This window comes from Bufo bufo, chromosome 1 (genome assembly GCF_905171765.1).
Source record: "Bufo bufo chromosome 1, aBufBuf1.1, whole genome shotgun sequence".
NCBI lineage: Eukaryota > Metazoa > Chordata > Amphibia > Anura > Bufonidae > Bufo > Bufo bufo.
Window position 1 is genome coordinate 532,222,228 of NC_053389.1, and position 18,174 is coordinate 532,240,401.

The 18,174-nt window shown below is 49.5% G+C and overlaps 1 protein-coding gene across 1 annotated transcript in view; it reads left to right on the forward strand.

Annotated features, from left to right (window-relative positions):
• The first annotated feature begins 5,208 nt into the window (after nt 1–5,208).
• The window catches only part of MAPK12 (mitogen-activated protein kinase 12), a 95,723-nt gene continuing 82,757 nt past the window's right edge, over nt 5,209–18,174 (forward strand). The window contains exon 1 of the mRNA XM_040411996.1: nt 5,209–5,566. Coding sequence (XP_040267930.1) covers nt 5,445–5,566 — 122 coding nt within the window. The 5' untranslated portion in view covers nt 5,209–5,444. The remainder of the gene's footprint in view (nt 5,567–18,174) is intronic.

Here is an 18,174-nt window from a genome sequence, read left to right on the forward strand (position 1 = left end):
AAATCAACACTTTTGATTTGTATTGTTAGTATTTTTTTTGCTGCAAATTACGCCTTTATTGATAAATGTCCCCCATTCAGTTCTTGTCTGCGCCAGTTTTCATCCATAAGAGCCATTAATAGACTTTCCTTCTCCCTGAGAAAAGGTTCCGTTCACCACCCTTACCTGCTGGAGGTAAAAAGGCTTGTTGGTGACTCCCCCTCCCCAAACAAGGAGTACTTGAGGCATATTTGCCCCCCATAGCTGAATCCCTGAAGGAGCTTCAAGCTACACCTCTTCCTGGTAAATGAAAAGGGAAATTAAAGTCTGGTAAAATTGTGGATTTAAAGGTTCACAGTACGGCAAGGGTTTTTGATGCAAAATCATCTTGGGCATGTTACAAACCTTCATTTTGTAAAAGGTTGTCATATATCAGGTCAGCTTCAACCCTTAAACCTTATCGTCCCAATCAAAATACGGAGCAGATTGTTAGAAAAATCTATAGAAAAATCAATAGCACTTGTATGACATATGTCATGTAGGAAGAAATATAAGCCACAGCGGACAGCACTGGCCTAAATACAAATACGCCATACAATGCAGTTGGAGTCTGGAGATAACTGGGACCAGTGGTGCACCACCAATGAGGCCAGGTGAGGCGATCACCTCAGGCAGCAGCAGGTAGGGGCAAGAGGGGGCAGCGAAAGGGCCATGGGCAATGAGAGCTTTCATTGTGGCAAAGGGGTTATGTTAAGAAATTGCTGTGGGGGGTGCATTTTCAGTTTCTGCCTCAGGCAGTAGAAAGGCTAGGTGCACCCCTGACTGGGACGTACGCTAGTATTTTAGCAGTGTAATGGGCAAAGAAAGGTTAGATGTGAGTGATGAGCTATATCAGCTTCAATATTAGATGACCGGATGTTTTAGTGTACTTTCACACTAGCGTTATTCTTTTCCGGCATTGAGTTCCGTCCTAGGGGCTCAATACCGGAAAAGAACTGATCAGTTTTATCCCCATGCATTCTGAATAGAGAGAAATCCGTTTAGGATGCATCAGGATGTCTTCAGTTCAGTCACTGAACAGAGTTTTGGACAGAGTAAATACCGCAGCATGCTTCAGTATTATCTGCATCCAAAATTCCAGATCAGTTGCCGGAATTCGGCATCAATTTACATTGAAATGTATTAGTGCCGAATCTGGCATTAAAAATACCGCAATGCCGGATCCGTCCTTCCGATCTGCGCATGCGCAGACCGGTAAAAATGTGAGAAAAATACATAACGGATCCGTTTCTCCGGATGACATCCGGATCCGTCTACAAATGCTGTCCGTTTGCATGCAGGTTTTGTTGTTAGCACATCGCCCCTTGCTAAAAGGATGTGCTGCCGGCAGGGCCGCTGATAGGCCAGTACAGCTGGCCCAGTTGTACCGGGCCCGGCTGACAGGGGGGCCCGGGCTGCCGACTCCCGAGCCATTTTAATTTTTTTGCTGTCAGTGGGCTGGCTCCAGTAACAGCAGGCAGTGTGGGGGCGGCGCTCACTCACTGACGTCACACGCCTGCTCCTCCCACTAGGCGGCGCAGGCGCGTGACGTCAGTGAGTGAGCGCTGCCGCGCGCACTTGTTACTGGAGGCTGGAGGGTGGAGGGAGGAGGCAGGAGCTGAATGTAAGGTAGTATTTTAGTAAAGAGATGAGCGCTGTGCCTGTGCTAAAATTAAAGTTACTGTCTGCAGCCTGCACGGCTGCACCGATTTATTAATGTATACTACTGTGAGTGGCGGGGGGGGATCTATATGGATGACGTCATGACGGCACTGTTATAGGGAGGGCGGGGGATCCGTGGATGGCACTGTTATGGGGGGGGGGGGTCTGTCATGTGGATGACACTTATGGGGGGGGCCGGGGGGTCTGTGGATGACACTTATGGGGGGGATCTGTGGATGGCACCATTATGGAGGGGGATCTGTGGATGACACTGTTATGGGGGAGATCTGTGGATGACACTGTTATGGGGGGGATCTGTGGATGACTGTTATGGGGGGGATCTGTGGATGGCACTGTTATGGAGGGTATCTGTGAATGGCACTGTTATGGAGGGGTATCTGTGGATGACACATAGCATAAGATGCTATATACGGTATGTGTCATCCACAGATCCCCCTCTATAACAGTGCCATCCACAGATCCCCCCATAACAGTGCCATCCACAGATCCTCTCCATAACAGTGCCATCTAGAGTCTGGGCTCCAATCCAGGGGTCCCATATCTTCATGAAGCGATCAGGGGTCCCTCTTCTCTCATACACAAACTTGTATAATTCAAGATCAGCATTAACTAGATGTACCCATTGTTGCACAGTAGGATTCTTAGGAGGTTTCCAGTTGAGAAGGATAGTTTTCCTAGCATAATATAAGAGTATTCTATACAGCTTCCTGCCAAATTTGGTGGGAACAATCTCGTTGGCTACTCCCAACAGACTAGTGAGTTCAGTACAGACGTTAGGAAAGCCTAGTTTGTCATTAAAATATTTATGGATCTCTTCCCAGAAGCCATGAATAATCGGACACTGCCAAACCATGTGTATAAGACAACCGTTTTCATGTCCACATCTTGTACAATGAGGGTTCGGCAATTTACCCATTTTAAATAGTCTCACAGGAGTATAATAAATCCTATGAAGCCATTTAACTTGAATCAACTGATCCCTAGCACTTACCACTGTAGATCTCCATGTACAGCTAGATTCTTTAACATGAACATCTTCCAAACCTTCAATGTCCCTTTTCCACCTAACAAATGCCCTGTCTAGGGGGGAGTCCTGCAACGCCATCAACGACGCATACAGGGTCGACACTGGTTTGACCAACGGAACCCTCCTAATCGCTGCCTCAACTGTACCACACTCCAGCTTTAAAGGTTCTCTACCAAACTGAGCCTGACAGGCATGCCTGAGTTGAAGATATCTATACAAACAACGCTGGGGCAAATTAAACTCCTGTTTCAAACTATTAAAGGTTCTAAATAGGCCCTTATCATATAGTTGGGTAAGGTAGAGCACCCCCCTCTGAGGCCAAAATTCAAACTCCAGTAATGAGAACAGCTCCGGAAGCACTCTGTTTCTCCACAAAGGCAAATATGGCGACCAAGTAATATCATTCTCATCAGTGTCACATTTCTGCCCCCCTTTGACCCACATGTACTGCAGCAGCCATCGATTGGGTGTAGTGTATTGTAGACCTAGCCCCCCTCCTATACGCCAAGTTCATAAGTGCCTCATAGGACCCCAATAAAGCTGCCTCCAACACTACCGCCGGGTTACCTGAGTCAGCCCGTACCCACCACGCCACATAGCTCAGCTGCACCGCTACATAGTACATGTACAGGTTTGGCAAGGCAAGACCCCCCCGCAGGTAAGACGCCTGGAGGGTGGATCTCGCTATTCTGGGAGAAGACTTATTCCATAGAAAGGGAGCGATTATTCTATCCAAAGTAGCAAAATGTCTCTTGGGGAGTAACACTGGGGCAGCCCTATATAAGTATAGCAATTTTGGGAGAAGAATCATTTTTACCACATTGATACGCCCAACCAGAGTTAAAGGAAGGTTTTCCCAAGCCTCTAGCTTTCGAGTAATGGATTGCATTGTAGGAGCAACATTCAAATCATAAAATTTTGCTACTTCTTTATGAACAATAATCCCCAAATATGTAAATTGCTCCACAATCTGAAGCTTATTGTTCACCGAAATGCGAGCTGGGTCAACATCATCAACCAGACATAGACTAGACTTATCCCAGTTCACACGGAGACCCGAGAAACCCCCAAATTCATCAACAACACCTAAAAGGGTATCCAAGGATTTCCCTGAATCTGCTAGGTAAACCAGCATGTCATCAGCATATAATGAAAGCTTTTCTGATATTCCAGCTATTTCCCAGCCTTCTATACCTGAATTAGAGGATATGAGTATCGACAAAGGTTCCATAATTAATGCAAATAACAGGGGGGAGAGAGGGCAGCCCTGTCTAGTGCCTCTACCCAAGGGGAAGGAGTCCGATGTGTACCCATTCACCCTGACTCTCGCCGAAGGGGATCTTAAAGTTGAATATTTCTGCAACAGACAGGAGACCCCTGCTAGGGGTGAGTGCCGGGAAAAGCCCGCTGCAGTGGCTGCTGCAGGTAAACAAGTTCAGAGTCAGCCTAGCTCCTGCATGAATACGACTAAAGCTGCGCTGTGGCGCTGAACACAATATGCGGCCCCCAGATGGTGTCGCACACAGCAGTAAGGGCTGTTTTACACGAGCGAGTCCATTGCGGGAATGTGTGAGTGTGATCCTCTGCTCTGGACTTGCAGGAGTGCACGGCATTATCATGATTTATAATGCTATGTGTCTCTGCTTGACCTTATTTCTACAGAATCATACTGACAGCTTTATGTCACTAGGATTCTGTAGAAATAAGGTCAAGCAGAGACACGTAGCATTATAAATCATGATAATGCCGTGCGCTCCTGCAAGTCCAGAGCGGAGGCTCACACTCACACACGGAGCGCGATTCCCGCAATGGACTCGCTCGCCCTAAGGGTGCAGATCAGGTCCAGAGGAAGGCCACTGTGCAGGCCTTAGCCAGTCCCTGATTATACTGACGTAACAGGAGAAGTGACACCTAGGAAATGTGACAACTGCGGGTGAGTGGAGATCCAAGGGGAGACACCTGTCCAGAGGTAGCAGTCGCTACCAGGCCTAGGAGCCTGAGGGGGCCCAATTGTGCCACATAAGAAGACACTGGTATTATAGAAGGTGCATGCTGGTCAAGTTACACCTCTGGCTGGAGGGAAGGGGTTAGGTCAAGAATTTGGCAAATGGGGGAGGTGCGCTGTCTGCTATGCCCCTGATATTGTCCCAGAATCCACTGAAAATCTGATCTCTAATAAGGAGGCCCAAAGCATGCTCTGCCTCATAAGAATGCACTAGTACTAGGCACACAGGAGGTGGGGGCCATGTTCTAATTGTGAATGGGGTCTGAGGAGGAAAGAACTGTGGGATGTTTCCTTTTTCCAGGTGTCGCAGGAAACTGCTGAAAACCATCTGTCAGGTATGGCGTCCGCCGAGCGTCGTTGTGATCAGAAACACTGCCCTCTGCAGGCGGAATCTGGCCGCAGTCTAGACGACCACCGACACGCGGCACGGAGAGGGTTACTGCGGGCCGCAGTCACATCAGAGGGAAGGGGAGGGGAGAGCGCCGCTGTGCACGGGTCACGTGACTGGGGACAACAAAGCTGGGCGCCGTGCACAGGGCGCACTTCCCGCACAGGACTGCGGGTGGAAGCAGCCCACACCGAGGAGGAGGGGGCGTCCAGTCATTCATGGTGTATGTATGCGGCTGCATGACGCGCTCTCTCTCAGGAGACCGGAGCCGCCGCTGAGCTGACACCACACTGCTGCCTGACACCCCAGCCAGCTCAGGAGCCATGTCCCTGCCGCTGCCCAAGAAGGGCTTCTACCGCCAGGAGGTCAACAAGACGATGTGGGAGGTGAAGGAGCGCTACCGGGACCTGCTGCCTGTGGGCTCCGGAGCCTATGGCACTGTGTGGTGAGTGCAGGAGTTACAGGGGGCTTCCTGGAAAGTTACAGGAACTGCGGAGATTGGGGCTGCCGGCACTTTATCTTCTTAAAGGGGAGCTCCATGTTCGGCTATGTCGTTGCAGGGAGCACCACCAAGCACTGGCTTCGGATTGCAGTCAACATGCATTAGGGCTGATGACATAGGTTTTTTCCTTAAGTGCACTTGTGGCTCCATTCCCCAGATCTGCACTTACTTGTAGTTAGGAGTAATGTATGTGTCTGACTCTTGGCTGTGTAGTGGTTAGGGTCCTGCGCTGACTGCATAGCGTCTATTAGGGTGGAGTTGGACTCCTTGTAAATGCAGGTAATGGTGGCTCATTTCCTTGAGCTGAGTCTGCCGGTGCCCGTCACTGTCTTGGTGCACAGGGATCAGATTTCTCAGCCTGGGGGCTGTTTATTTGCTGAACGCCTGGTTGCGGGTATAGTTGGCGTTACCATGGTAGTCTGTGTCATCTTATGGCGTTCAACCGTCAGCTAGTGCAAAGTATTGGGCTGTTCAGAAGGTCCGCCAGTATAATGTGTGCCTGTATGTCATAGGGCAGCGGCACTCCAGCTGTGGGGAAACTACCACTCCCAGCATGCTCCATTTATTTCTATGGAGTTCATGCCTCTTGGGAGTTGTAGTTTACCACCCCTGGAGTGCCGGAGGTAAGCCATCGCAGACATGGGTGGATCCTCATTGTGCAATCAGTAATGAGTTCTTGGTTAGATGCATCCTGGACTGCACCCATTACTAGATGTCCGCCCGCTATATCATCATCCGACGCGGGCAGAGCTTTCTAAACATGCCATGTAAAGGAACTTGTAATGCAGCACATGCTGTATGTAAATTATTAGAGAAGAGTCATGTAGGCGGCCCCGGACTCCTGAGAATTATTCAGGTCTGGCTAGGCCACCCAATACAGAAACTAACCTTGAATTCTGGCGGGTGTTGCTCCTGCAAGTGCACTAGGGGCGGAGCTTCACAAGCCTTCCCTTCTCCTTTTGGGCGAGTCCTAGAACGGCCATCTAGGAGCCCGCTACAGCTGTCACTCAGGGGTTCAGTGTCTCAGTCCTGAAGTTATAGACACCATGCTCACTACCGTAAACGATTTTTGTGGATTGGATGCGGATCCATTCATTTGTGGGGTCGCAAAAAAGTGGACAGCCAGGGGTGCAGCTAGGTTTGCTGCCTGAAGTGAAAACTGAAACTGCGCCCCCCCCCCCCCCAAATACTGATTTCTTAACCTAACCCCTTTGCCACAATGAAAGCGCTCATTGCCCATGGCCCTTCTGCTGCCCCCCTTTTGCCCCTACCTGGTGCTGCCTGAGGCGATCACCTCACCTGGCCTCATTGATGGTGCCACCCCTGTGCTGTCTGCTCCACTGCCCCACAGAAAAGATGGAACGTGTCCTATTCGTCTCCATTTTGCGGACAAGAATAGGACGTTTCCACAGGAGTTGGAAAAAAGAAATGGCAGCATGCACCCTGCCGGTATCCATGTCTTGCGGGCTGAAACAAATAGTCATGTGCATGTATGATTACCCAAATCAGCAAGGGCCTCTACCTAGCACTGTCTTCAGTTTCCCTCCCTGCATGCAGCCATACTAGGCACACTGATGGCTCGGTCCCCCTGCCATCACTTGTTGGTACCAGCTGTATTTAAAGGTCCCTTAAGATGGGACGACACAGCAGGCGATTGTTGGGAAGTCAGCGTTCCTTCCCGACAATCCTCAGTAGAGGACACCTTCACATTTACATGCAGCGATCTCCTGCACAGTATGGGAAGAAGCGATCGCTATTGTCATCACTCGTCCCCATGCAAACTCACTGTTTAAATGGCTGCCTTATAATTGCTAACAGGCTTTCCTCCTATGAATGCTTTTTAGCCATTATCTGCCAGGTTCTCGGCCCTTATAAAGAACCCTTTACAGCTGGTACCCTGCTCTCACTGTCTGGATTGGCATTAAAGGGAGTCTGTCACGAGATTGTGACCTTATAGACCGCTTACATAGCGCTCTAGCATAGCAGGCTATGAGTCTAATGGTACTTTTTGATGTTTGCTTGTGAAGTTCCCCCAAGGCAAAAACAGACTTTTATTCATATGTAAATTAGGGCTCGCAAGTGCCCAGGGGCAGCATTCACCTTGTTGGTGCCCAGGCTGTTCTGCCTCTTTTCGTCATATCCCCGCCCCAGCCTCTTCCTCTGCCCGCCCCACTCTTCCTTTGCGTCCTCCTTCTCTGCAGCGAGATCCCGCGCCTGCACTATCCATTGCTTGGCCGGGGCATGCGCACTGCGATGCCCATTGTGGGCACGGCATCGCAGTAGCTAGTACGCATGCGCCGGCCAACGGCGAGAAACAGCGGCGAGGAGGCGGACCAGAGACACCCATAATGGGCATCGCAGTGCGCATGCCCCGGCCAAGCAATGGATAGCGCAGGCGCGGGATCTCGCTGCAGAGAAGGAGGACGCAAAGGAAGAGCGGGGCGGGCAGAGGAAGAGGCTGGGGCGGGGATATGACGAAAAGAGGCAGAACAGCCTGGGCACCAACAAGGTGAACGCCGCCCCTGGGCATTTGCGAGCCCTAATTTACATATGAATAAAAGTCCGTTTTTGCTTTGGGGGAACTTCACAAGAAAACATCAAAGGTACCATTAGAATCATAGACTGCTATGCTAGAGCGCTATGTAAGCGGTCTATAAGGTCAAAATCTGGTGACAGACTCCCTTTAAGGGTTCATGCACACAACTATAGCCTGTTTTGCAGTCTGCAAATTGCAGATACACAAAATACGGATACCGGATAACGGAACAGTACTATCCTTGTCTGTAATACGGACAAGAATAGGACAGGTTCAATATTTTTGTGGGGCCGCAGAACGGATGTTCGGATGTGGACAGCACATGGTGTTCTGTCCGCTTCTTTTGCAGCTCAATTTAAGTGAAAGGGTCCCCATCCGACCCACAAAAAGTGCAGATCGGATGCAGAGAAAAATAGGTTTGTGTGCATGAGCCCTAACTCCAACCCTGGCAGTTTAAGAGAAAGGGAGAGGCTGCCACCCGAAAATGCGACTGCAGGATAATGAGGCTTTCCTTATCTAAGTCTCCATGCACATGGCCTATGGGCGGCTGTAGCTGTATTGTGGCCTGCAAACGGCGGGTCGGAAATCCACGGCCACCGGCCTTGTGCACCCCGCACGGATGCGGACCCATCTACTTAAATGGGTCTGCAATTCCGGAGATGCGGAACGGAGTCACGGAATAGAACACCGGAAGCACTACGGAGTGCTTCCGTGGTGGTTCTTTCCGTGGTTCCGCACCGCAAAAAAATATAACAAGTCATATTTTTTCGTGGTGCGGACATACCACGGACCCATTCAAGTTGAATGGGTCCGGCCCGCTGCACGGATGTTGCCCGTGCATTGGCCGGCCGCAATTGCAGTCCCCAATGCACGGAACGGCCGGACAACAGCCGCGTGCATGAGGCCTAAGGGTGGGTTCACATCACATTTAGGTCTGCGCTTGAAAAAAATAAAGTATACAAAAATGCAGCACAATGATACTCTATGGCATCAGTTTAGCGTTTGTTTTTGATGTGAACCCACCCTAACAATCACCCTGATCCTTTTTTTTCTCTTAGGCTACTTTCACACTTGCGGCAGTGTGATCCGGAGGGCAGTTCTGTTGTTGGAACTGCCCGCCGGATCCGCCTATCTGCCGCTGACTGAAAGCATTTGTGAGACGGATCTGGATGCGGATCCGTCTCTCAAATGCATTGCAAGGATGAATCCGTCTCTCCGCTTGTCATGCGTACAGACGGATTCGTCTTGTATCTTTTTTAAAATTTTTACCGGTCTGCACATGCGCAGGCCGGAAGGATGAATCCGGTATTTTGAATACCAAGTCTTCAGTTTTTTTTTCGCCGGAGATAAAACTGTAGCATGCTACGGTTTTTATTTTTTGCCTGATCAGTCAAAACGACTGAACTGAAGACATCCTGATGCAGTGCTCCTGACAAAAAAAAAAAATGCCTAGTAGCCATTGGCTCCTGAACTAAAAAATTTAGGAGCCAAATTAAATTTTTAGTCGCCAAATCGAAACCAAATCAAAATTTTGGTATCGTGACAACGCTACGCCGATCAGATCGGCGTAGGGTTGTTTCGATACCAAAATTTTGATTCGGTTTCGTCACCATAAAAAAATATTGCGATACTCAATACCACGCGGAAAAAAAAAAGCTGCGTGCATTTCGCATTTTATGAAACGTTCGGCCCATAATAGAACAGTCTATCCTATTTTTTGGGGTGACAAGGTGACAAAAAAATGGTGAATCGCCTGTTTTTTATTTATTTCTGTTACGGCGCTCACCGCATAGGAGATATTTTTTAATAATTTAATAGTTTGGACTTTTTTCGGACACAGAGCTATATAATATGTTTATTTATTGTTTATATATTTTATATGTAAAATTGGGAAAGGGGGGATTTAAACGTAATATTTTAGGGTACTTTCACACTAGCGTTTTTCATTTCCGGCATAGAGTTCCGTCACAGGGGCTCAATACTGGAAAAGAACTGATCAGGCATATCCCCATGCATTCTGAATGGAGAGTTAGGCTACTTTCACACTTGCGGCAGGACGGATCCGACATGCTGTTCACCATGTCGGATCCGTCCTTCCGCTATTTTGCCGTGCCGCCGGACCGCCGCTCCGTCCCCATTGACTATAATAGGGACGGGGGCGGAGCTCCGGCGCAGCACGGCGGTGCACGGCGAAAGCCGCCGGACTAAAAAGTCCTGCATGTCTGACTTTTTAGTCCGGCGGCTTTCGCCGTGCTGCGCCGGGGCTCCGCCCCGTCCCCATTATAGTCAATGGGGACGGAGCGGCGGCATGGCAAAATAGTGGAAGGATGGATCCGACATGGTGAACAGCATGTCGGATCCGTCCTGCCGCAAGTGTGAATGTAGCCTAATCCGTTCAGGATGAATCAGGATGTCTTCAGTTCAGTCTTTTTCACTGATCAGGCAAAAGATAAAACCGCAGCATGCTACTGTTTTATCTCCGGCGAAAAAAAACTGAAGACTTGACTGAATGCCGGATTTTTCCCCATAGGAATATATAAGTGCCAGATCCGGCATTCAAAATATCGGAATGCCGGATCCGTCCTTCCGGTCTGTGCATGCGCAGACCGGTAAAATGTGTAAAAAGATACAAAACGGATCCGTCTGTCCGCATGACAAGCGGAGAGATGGATTCGTTCTTGCAATGCATTTGTGAGATGGATCCGGATGCGTCTGACAAATGCTTTCAGTCACATCCAGATGGGCGGATCCGGCAGGCAGTTCCGACGACGGAACAGCTTGCCGGATCACACTGCCGCAAGTGTGAAAGTAGCCTTAGTGTTTTTTTTTTTTTTTTACTTATTAGCCCTCTTAGGGGCTGGAACCCTTGTCCTATTCACCCTTAGGCCTCTTTCACATGGGCGAGATTTCTGCGCAGGTGCAATGCGTGAGGTGAACGCATTGCACCCGCACTGAATCCGGACCCATTCACTTCTATGGGGCTGTGCACATGAGCAGTGATTTTCATGCATCACTTGTGCGTTGCGTGAAAATCGCAGCATGCTCTATGTTGTGCGTTTTTGACGCAACGCAGGCCCCATAAAAGTTAATGGGGCTGCGTGAAAATCGCAAGCATCCGCAAGCAAGTGCGGATGCGGTGCGATTTTCACGCATGGTTGCTAGGATGAAAGTCTATTTACTGTTATTTTCCCTTATAACATGGTTATAGGGGAAAATAGCATTCTTTAATACAGAATGCTTAGTAGAAGGTCAATTGAGGGTTAAAAAATAAAAAAAATTAACTCGCCTCCTCCAATTGATCGCGTTGCTGCCGGTCTCCTGTTCTTTCTTCAGGACCTGTGGTGACATCACTGTGCTCATCACATGATCCATCACCATGGTAATGGGCCATGTGATGAGCTCAGTGACGTCACCACAGGTCCTGAAGAAAGAACAGGAGACCGGCAGCAACGCGATCAATTGGAGGAGGTGAGTTAATTTTTTAAATATTTTTTAACCCTCATTGGCACTGCGCCACCAATGTTTATTATACTGGGGTGTTGGGGGGGGGGGGGGGGGCGCACTGCGCCACCAATGCAGATAACTGACCTGTTAATACAAATACAGGAGGCGGGTGCCAGAATCAAATAGCCGGCACCTGACCTCTGACAGGGAGCTGCGATCCGCTGCAGTTAACCCCTTAGCCCCTCAGGTACCGCACCTGAAGGGTTAACTGCCGCTGATCGCAGCTCCCTGTCAGAGGTCAGGTGTCGGCTATTTGATTCCGGCACCCGCCTCCTGTATTTGTATTAACAGGTCAGTTATCTTCATTGGTGGTGCAGTGGCCACAGCCCCTCCCCTCCTCCTCCCCTCTCTCTTCTTATTGGTGGCAGCAGCACAGGGGGAGGGAGAGATTCCTTCTCCACTGCGCTGCTGAGAAGATCATCGGCGGCAGGGCAGAGAACTATCATCTCCGGTGCCCCGCCGCTGTATTCAACTGCAGAGCTGCGGCGTCGGGTCTAGTCGCAAATGGCGACAAGACTAAAAAGTCTTGTCGCCATTTGTAAATTCTAAGTCGCATTGGCGACCATTTTGGTCGCCATCTGGAGCCCTGTGATGCATCCTGAACGGATTACTCTCCATTCAGAATGCATGGTGATATGCCTGATCAGTTCTTTTCCGGTATTGAGCCCCTGTGACGGAACTCTATGTCGGAAAAGAAAAACGCTAGTGTGAAAGTAGCCTTACAGATACATTTATTTGCACAAAAAATGTGTAGAAAATGGTATAGCTATGTTCGCAAATGTCGTGACACAGCTCAATATATATTAATTAGTTACTGTGCAAAAGTAGACAAAAAACCTGTGCACATGAACATGGTCCCCCTTCCCCATCTTTCAACAGGATAGGAGATAACAGACCATGAGAATGGGCATCCCGAACACTGTGGAGCCCCCTGAAATGAGCGGCCGGTCGGGCATTCGCACTGCTGCTTCATTCATTTCTAAAGGGATTCCTGTAGACGGCCTTTCGAGGGGCTTCCTGGATTACAGGGTCCTCGTTCTCATGTTCCATAGGATCCCTACCGATCTAATAGTTGTCCCCTATGGATAACTTCACATAACCAGATTTCCCCCTTAACATAGTTGACATTGACCATGGCAATCAGCAGTGGGCTTGGCTCCTGAGCAGTGGTTCCCTGGGGTCTAGCAGCCATCCAGGCATTTCTCCTGCAGCAGTTGCTCCAGTGGAAATGTACACTGCTCAAAAAAATAAAGGGAACACAAAAATAACACATCCTAGATCTGAATTAATTAAATATTCTTCTGAAATACTTTGTTCTTTACATAGTTGAATGTGCTGACAACAAAATCACACAAAAATAAAAAAATGGAAATCAAATTTTCAACCCATGGAGGTCTGGATTTGGAGTCACCCTCAAAATTAAAGTGGAAAAATACACTACAGGCTGATCCAACTTTGATGTAATGTCCTTAAAACAAGTCAAAATGAGGCTTAGTAGTGTGTGTGGCCTCCACGTGCCTGTATGACCTCCCTACAACGCCTGTGCATGCTCCTGATGAGGTGGCGGACGGCCTCCTGAGGGATCTCCTCCCAGACCTGGACTAAAGCATCTGCCAACTCCTGGACAGTCTGTGGTGCAACGTGACGTTGGTGGATAGAGCAAGACATGATGTCCCAGATGTGATCAATTGGATTCAGGTCTGGGGAACGGGCGGGCCAGTCCATAGCATCAATGCCTTCGTCTTGCAGGAACTGCTGACACACTCCAGCCACATGAGGTCTAGCATTGTCTTGCATTAGGAGGAACCCAGGCCCAAAAGCACCAGCATATGGTCTCACAAGGGGTCTGAGGATCTCATCTCGGGACCTAATAGCAGTCAGGCTACCTCTGGCGAGCACATGGAGGGCTGTGCGGCCCTCCAAAGAAATGCCACCCCACACCATTACTCACCCAATGCCAAACCGGTCATGCTGGAGGATATTGCAGGCAGCATAACGTTCTCCACGGCGTCTCAAGACTCTGTCACATGTGCTCAGTGTGAACCTGCTTTCATCTGTGAAGAGCACAGGGCGCCAGTGGCGAATTTGCCAATCTTGGTGTTCTCTGTCAAATGCCAAACGTCCTGCACGGTTTTGGGCTGTAAGCACAACCCCCACCTGTGGACGTCTGGCCCTCATATCACCCTCATGGAGTCTGTTTCTGACCATTTGAGCAGACACATGCACATTTGTGGCCTGCTGGAGGTCATTTTGCAGGGCTCTGGCAGTGCTCCTCCTGTTCCTCCTTGCACAAAGGCGGAGGTAGCGGTCCTGCTGCTGGGTTGTTGCCCTCCTACGGCCTCCTCCACGTCTCCCGATGTACTGGCCTGTCTCCTGGTAGCGCCTCCATGCTCTGGACACTACGCTGACAAACACAGCAAACCTTCTTGCCACAGCTCGCATTGATGTGCCATCCTGGATAGGCTGCACTACCTGAGCCACTTGTGTGGGTTGTAGACTCCGTCTCATGCTACTACTAGAGTGAAAGCACCGCCAGCATTCAAAAGTGACCAAAACATCAGCCAGGAAGCATAGGAACTGAGAAGTGGTCTGTGCTCACCACCTGCAGAACCTCTCCTTTATTGGGGGTGTCTTGCTAATTGCCTATAATTTCCACCTGTTGTCTATTCCATTTGCACAACAGCATGTGAAATTGATTGTCACTCAGTGTTGCTTCCTAAGTGGACAGTTTGATTTCACAGAAGTGTGATTGACTTGGAGTTACATTGTGTTGTTTAAGTGTTCCCTTTATTTTTTTGAGCAGTGTATTAGTACATGGGGGGAGACTTATCATCTCGCTTGCACCTGAAAAGTGGCGTTAAGAAATTGCAAACTAGGGGCACATTTATTAAGATCAGTGTTTTAGACACCGATCTTGGTAAACCCCTGTACCTGGCAGTGGGTCCGCTGGAGTTATGAAGAGGCGCTGGTCTCTACATAACTTCGGCGGATCCTCCGCCATTTCCAAATGTAAGCCGGCTTACTTGCTGTCTTACATTTAGGTCATTTTCTACGCCTAAACCAGGCGTAGAAAATAGTAAATAAGACTGTCCGTCCCCTTCCCTATCCACGCCACCACACCTCATTTTTTAGACCTGGCGTGAGCGGGGAGAAGTCGCAGATTGGGGCGCAAAGGACCTCAGCACCACAACCTGCTCCAGAAATATGCCTAAGTTAGGCGTTTTTCTGTTTGATAAATGACCCCCTATGTGTTATGTAGGATGCGCCTGATTTCTGATGAGGTGTGAAAGCGCCAGTCTTGATAAATCTCCCCCATGGTGCCCATTCTGATGAAGGACCGTCCATATAGTACATGAATGTACTACTTCAAACAGATTATTGGTGCGGGTGCCAAGAGCCTACAGTATTAAAGTCCCAGACAACACCTTTGCCAAAATATTTCTTTCTGTGCATGAACATACGAGTCACAGATGCATTAGATCAGTGTTTCTCAACATTCCTAATCCAAGTACCCCTACTCGGCTTAGAATGTACTGCATCAAGATAGCGATCAAGAACCTAGGCAGTAGATAAATCCGTTCTCCAGCCCACATGCACTATGGTTTTATTTCACCATATGCTCCCTTTCTGATGGTGAGAAGAACACACCGCTAGCTTGTATATACTGAAGGAGGTGCCGGAGATATGTCAGAAACTCAACACGTACGTACTAAAATAAGGGACACGTGGAACCCCAATTATTAGCGTGCGGTTGCTTTAGTCCTAGAAGACCACAGATCGTTGGTTTTATCACATTTTCTTTCACTATTTGACTAATAAAAGGTCATATGAATGTTATATAGGTGGGAGCTTCCATTCAGTACCTCCCAAAATGTGCGCAATCTACCACTGCTGCAAAGGAACTCAGGTAATTTTGAAGAGGAAGCGGCGCTCGCATGAGCTCCGTTACCCCTTCAAACAGCTAATCAGTGTGGGTGCAGGGAGTCGAATCACTGCTGATCTGAGATTGATGACCTATATAAGCTCCCTTCTGACCACTGCATATTTGTATGGTGGATGTCGGGTCTTTAAAGATGGCGCCTGTGAGCAAGTGGTTTTCTACTGTTTTTAACAGCAGACACCCGGAGCTAATGTCTATGATCAGCAAAAACACTGATCGCAAACATCTGACCCCTCGGATGCCATTGTTAATTGTCACCACAGCATCAAAAGTGGCATTACCTCGGAGCGCTGCGATCCCAGGGCCCAAATGGCTCCCCCACGTGGAGGGCAAGGGGGTGGTTTGTTTTCTGCAATAGCCTGGGTCTCTCGGAAGAAACCCATGCTAACACAGCTGAAGTTCTTATGTAGGCCTACAGGCTGCAGGGCTCCATAAGTACATAGCAAATCTATTTCTCCTCCGTCTCATTGGGGGACACAGGCATTGACCATGGGTATAGCTGTTGCCGCTAGGAGGCGGACACAAAGTGTAAGATCCTCCCTTTTCAGCTATATCCCTGTAGGGACCAAGCTAATCGGTTTTAGGGCTCTTTCACACTTGCGTTCTTGTCTTCCGGCATAGAGTTCCGTCGTCGGGGCTCTATGCCGGAAGAATCCTGATCAGGATTATCCTAATGCATTCTGAATGGAGAGAAATCCGTTCAGGATGCATCAGGATGTCTTCAGTTCCGGAACGGAACGTTTTTTGGCCGGAGAAAATACCGCAGCATGCTGCGCTTTTTGCTCCGGCCAAAAATCCGGAACACTTGCCGCAAGGCCGGATCTGGAATTAATGCCCATTGGAAGGCATTGATCCGGCCTTAAGCTAAACATCGTTTCGGCGCATTGCCGGAGCCGACATTTAGCATTTTCTGACGCTAAAGTCCTGGCAGCCATGGTAAAGTGTAGCGGGGAGCAGTATACTTACCGTCCGTGCGGCTCCCCGGGCGCTCCAGAGTGACGTCAGGGCACCCAAAGCGCATGGATCATGTGATCGCATGGATCACGTCATCCATGCGCAAGGGGCGCTCTGACGTCATTCTGGAGCGCCCCGGGAGCCGCACGGACTGTAAGTATACCGCTCCCCCGCTCCCCGCTCCTACTATGGCAACCAGGACTTTAATAGCGTCCTGGGTGCCATAGTAACACTGAAAGCATTTGGAAGACGGTTCCGTCTTCAAATGCTTTCAGTACACTTGCGTTTTTCCGGATTCGGCGGGCACCTCCGGCAACGGAAGTGCACGCCGGATCCCAACAACGCAAGTGTGAAAGAGTCCTAAGCTTGGTGTCTGTAGGAGGCAGACCTTCCTACATTACAGGTCTGCTGATTTACTAATTGTGTTTTTTTTTTTTTTTTTTTTTTTTTTTTATAGCTGGAAGCTTCAGGCAGTCCGGGTAAAAACTGCCTGCACTCCCACCCAGGAGATGGGAGACCAGGAGGTCGCCCAAACCCCCTGCTCATTCCCGCTCTCTAGAAGAAAAGGAGGACCAGAGGTCCCTGTAAAAACCTCTGTCTCCTGCCAGCAAGCGCATCACCATGGCCGCCCCAGCGAAAGTCCCCTCTGTTTCTGATGTAGCGTCCCTCACTAATGTGGTGATCCGACTGGAGCCAGGGGGGCAGAAGACTTAGGACAACTGGGCGGAGAAACAGGTTCCGGCGCTATCGGCAGTTCACATTCAAGGCGTAGACAACAACGGGATCGCAGCCTTTCTTAACCGGGAGCGTCTCGATCCCAGCGAATGGGATCTTCACCCGCTGGTCTTTTGAGACATCTGCGACAGGTGGGGTCAGCCGGATGTGGCTCTCATGTCCTCACGCTTCAACAACAAAGTCAAAGACTTTGTCGCACGGTACAGGGACCCTGACATGCGATGCACTGGTGATCCCTTGGAGTCGGTTCACGTTTCCTTACGTGTTCCTGCCTCTTCCGCTCATTCCACGGCTTCTCAGTAAGATCAGGTCCGACGGACTACCTGTCATTCTCGTGGCCGCTCAGGGTGTGGCACGCATCCCCAGTCGTACTTCTCACCGACGAACCTTGGCGTCTTCCTCTTCGGGAAGACTTACTGTCGCAAGGGCTGATCTTCCACCCGAATTTAGGGTCGCTACATTTAACGGCATGGCTGTTGAAGCCGGCGTACTTGAGGCTCTGGGTTTTTCGGATGCAGTGGTCCAGACTATGATTCATGCCAGGAAGCCGTCGTCTTCCAGAATCTACCACCGGACTTGAAGTCCTACTTTAGTTGGTGCGAGTGGAGACAGCTGTCTCCCATTCATTTTTCTTTGCCGCGACTTTTGGCTTTCCTGCAGTTGGGCATGGACTTGGGGCTGGCTCTCAGCTCCCTCAAAGGGCAAGTGTCGGCTCTCTCCATTCTTTTTCAGCAAAATTTAGCTTCGCTTTCGGCGGTTCGGACTTTTCTGCAGGGGGTTGGTGCATGCTGCGCCCCTTTTCCATCCTCCGTCGGATCTTAATCTAGTGCCTAACGCTCTCCAATCTTCTCCGTTTGAGCCTTTGTCTTATAAGGTGGCTTT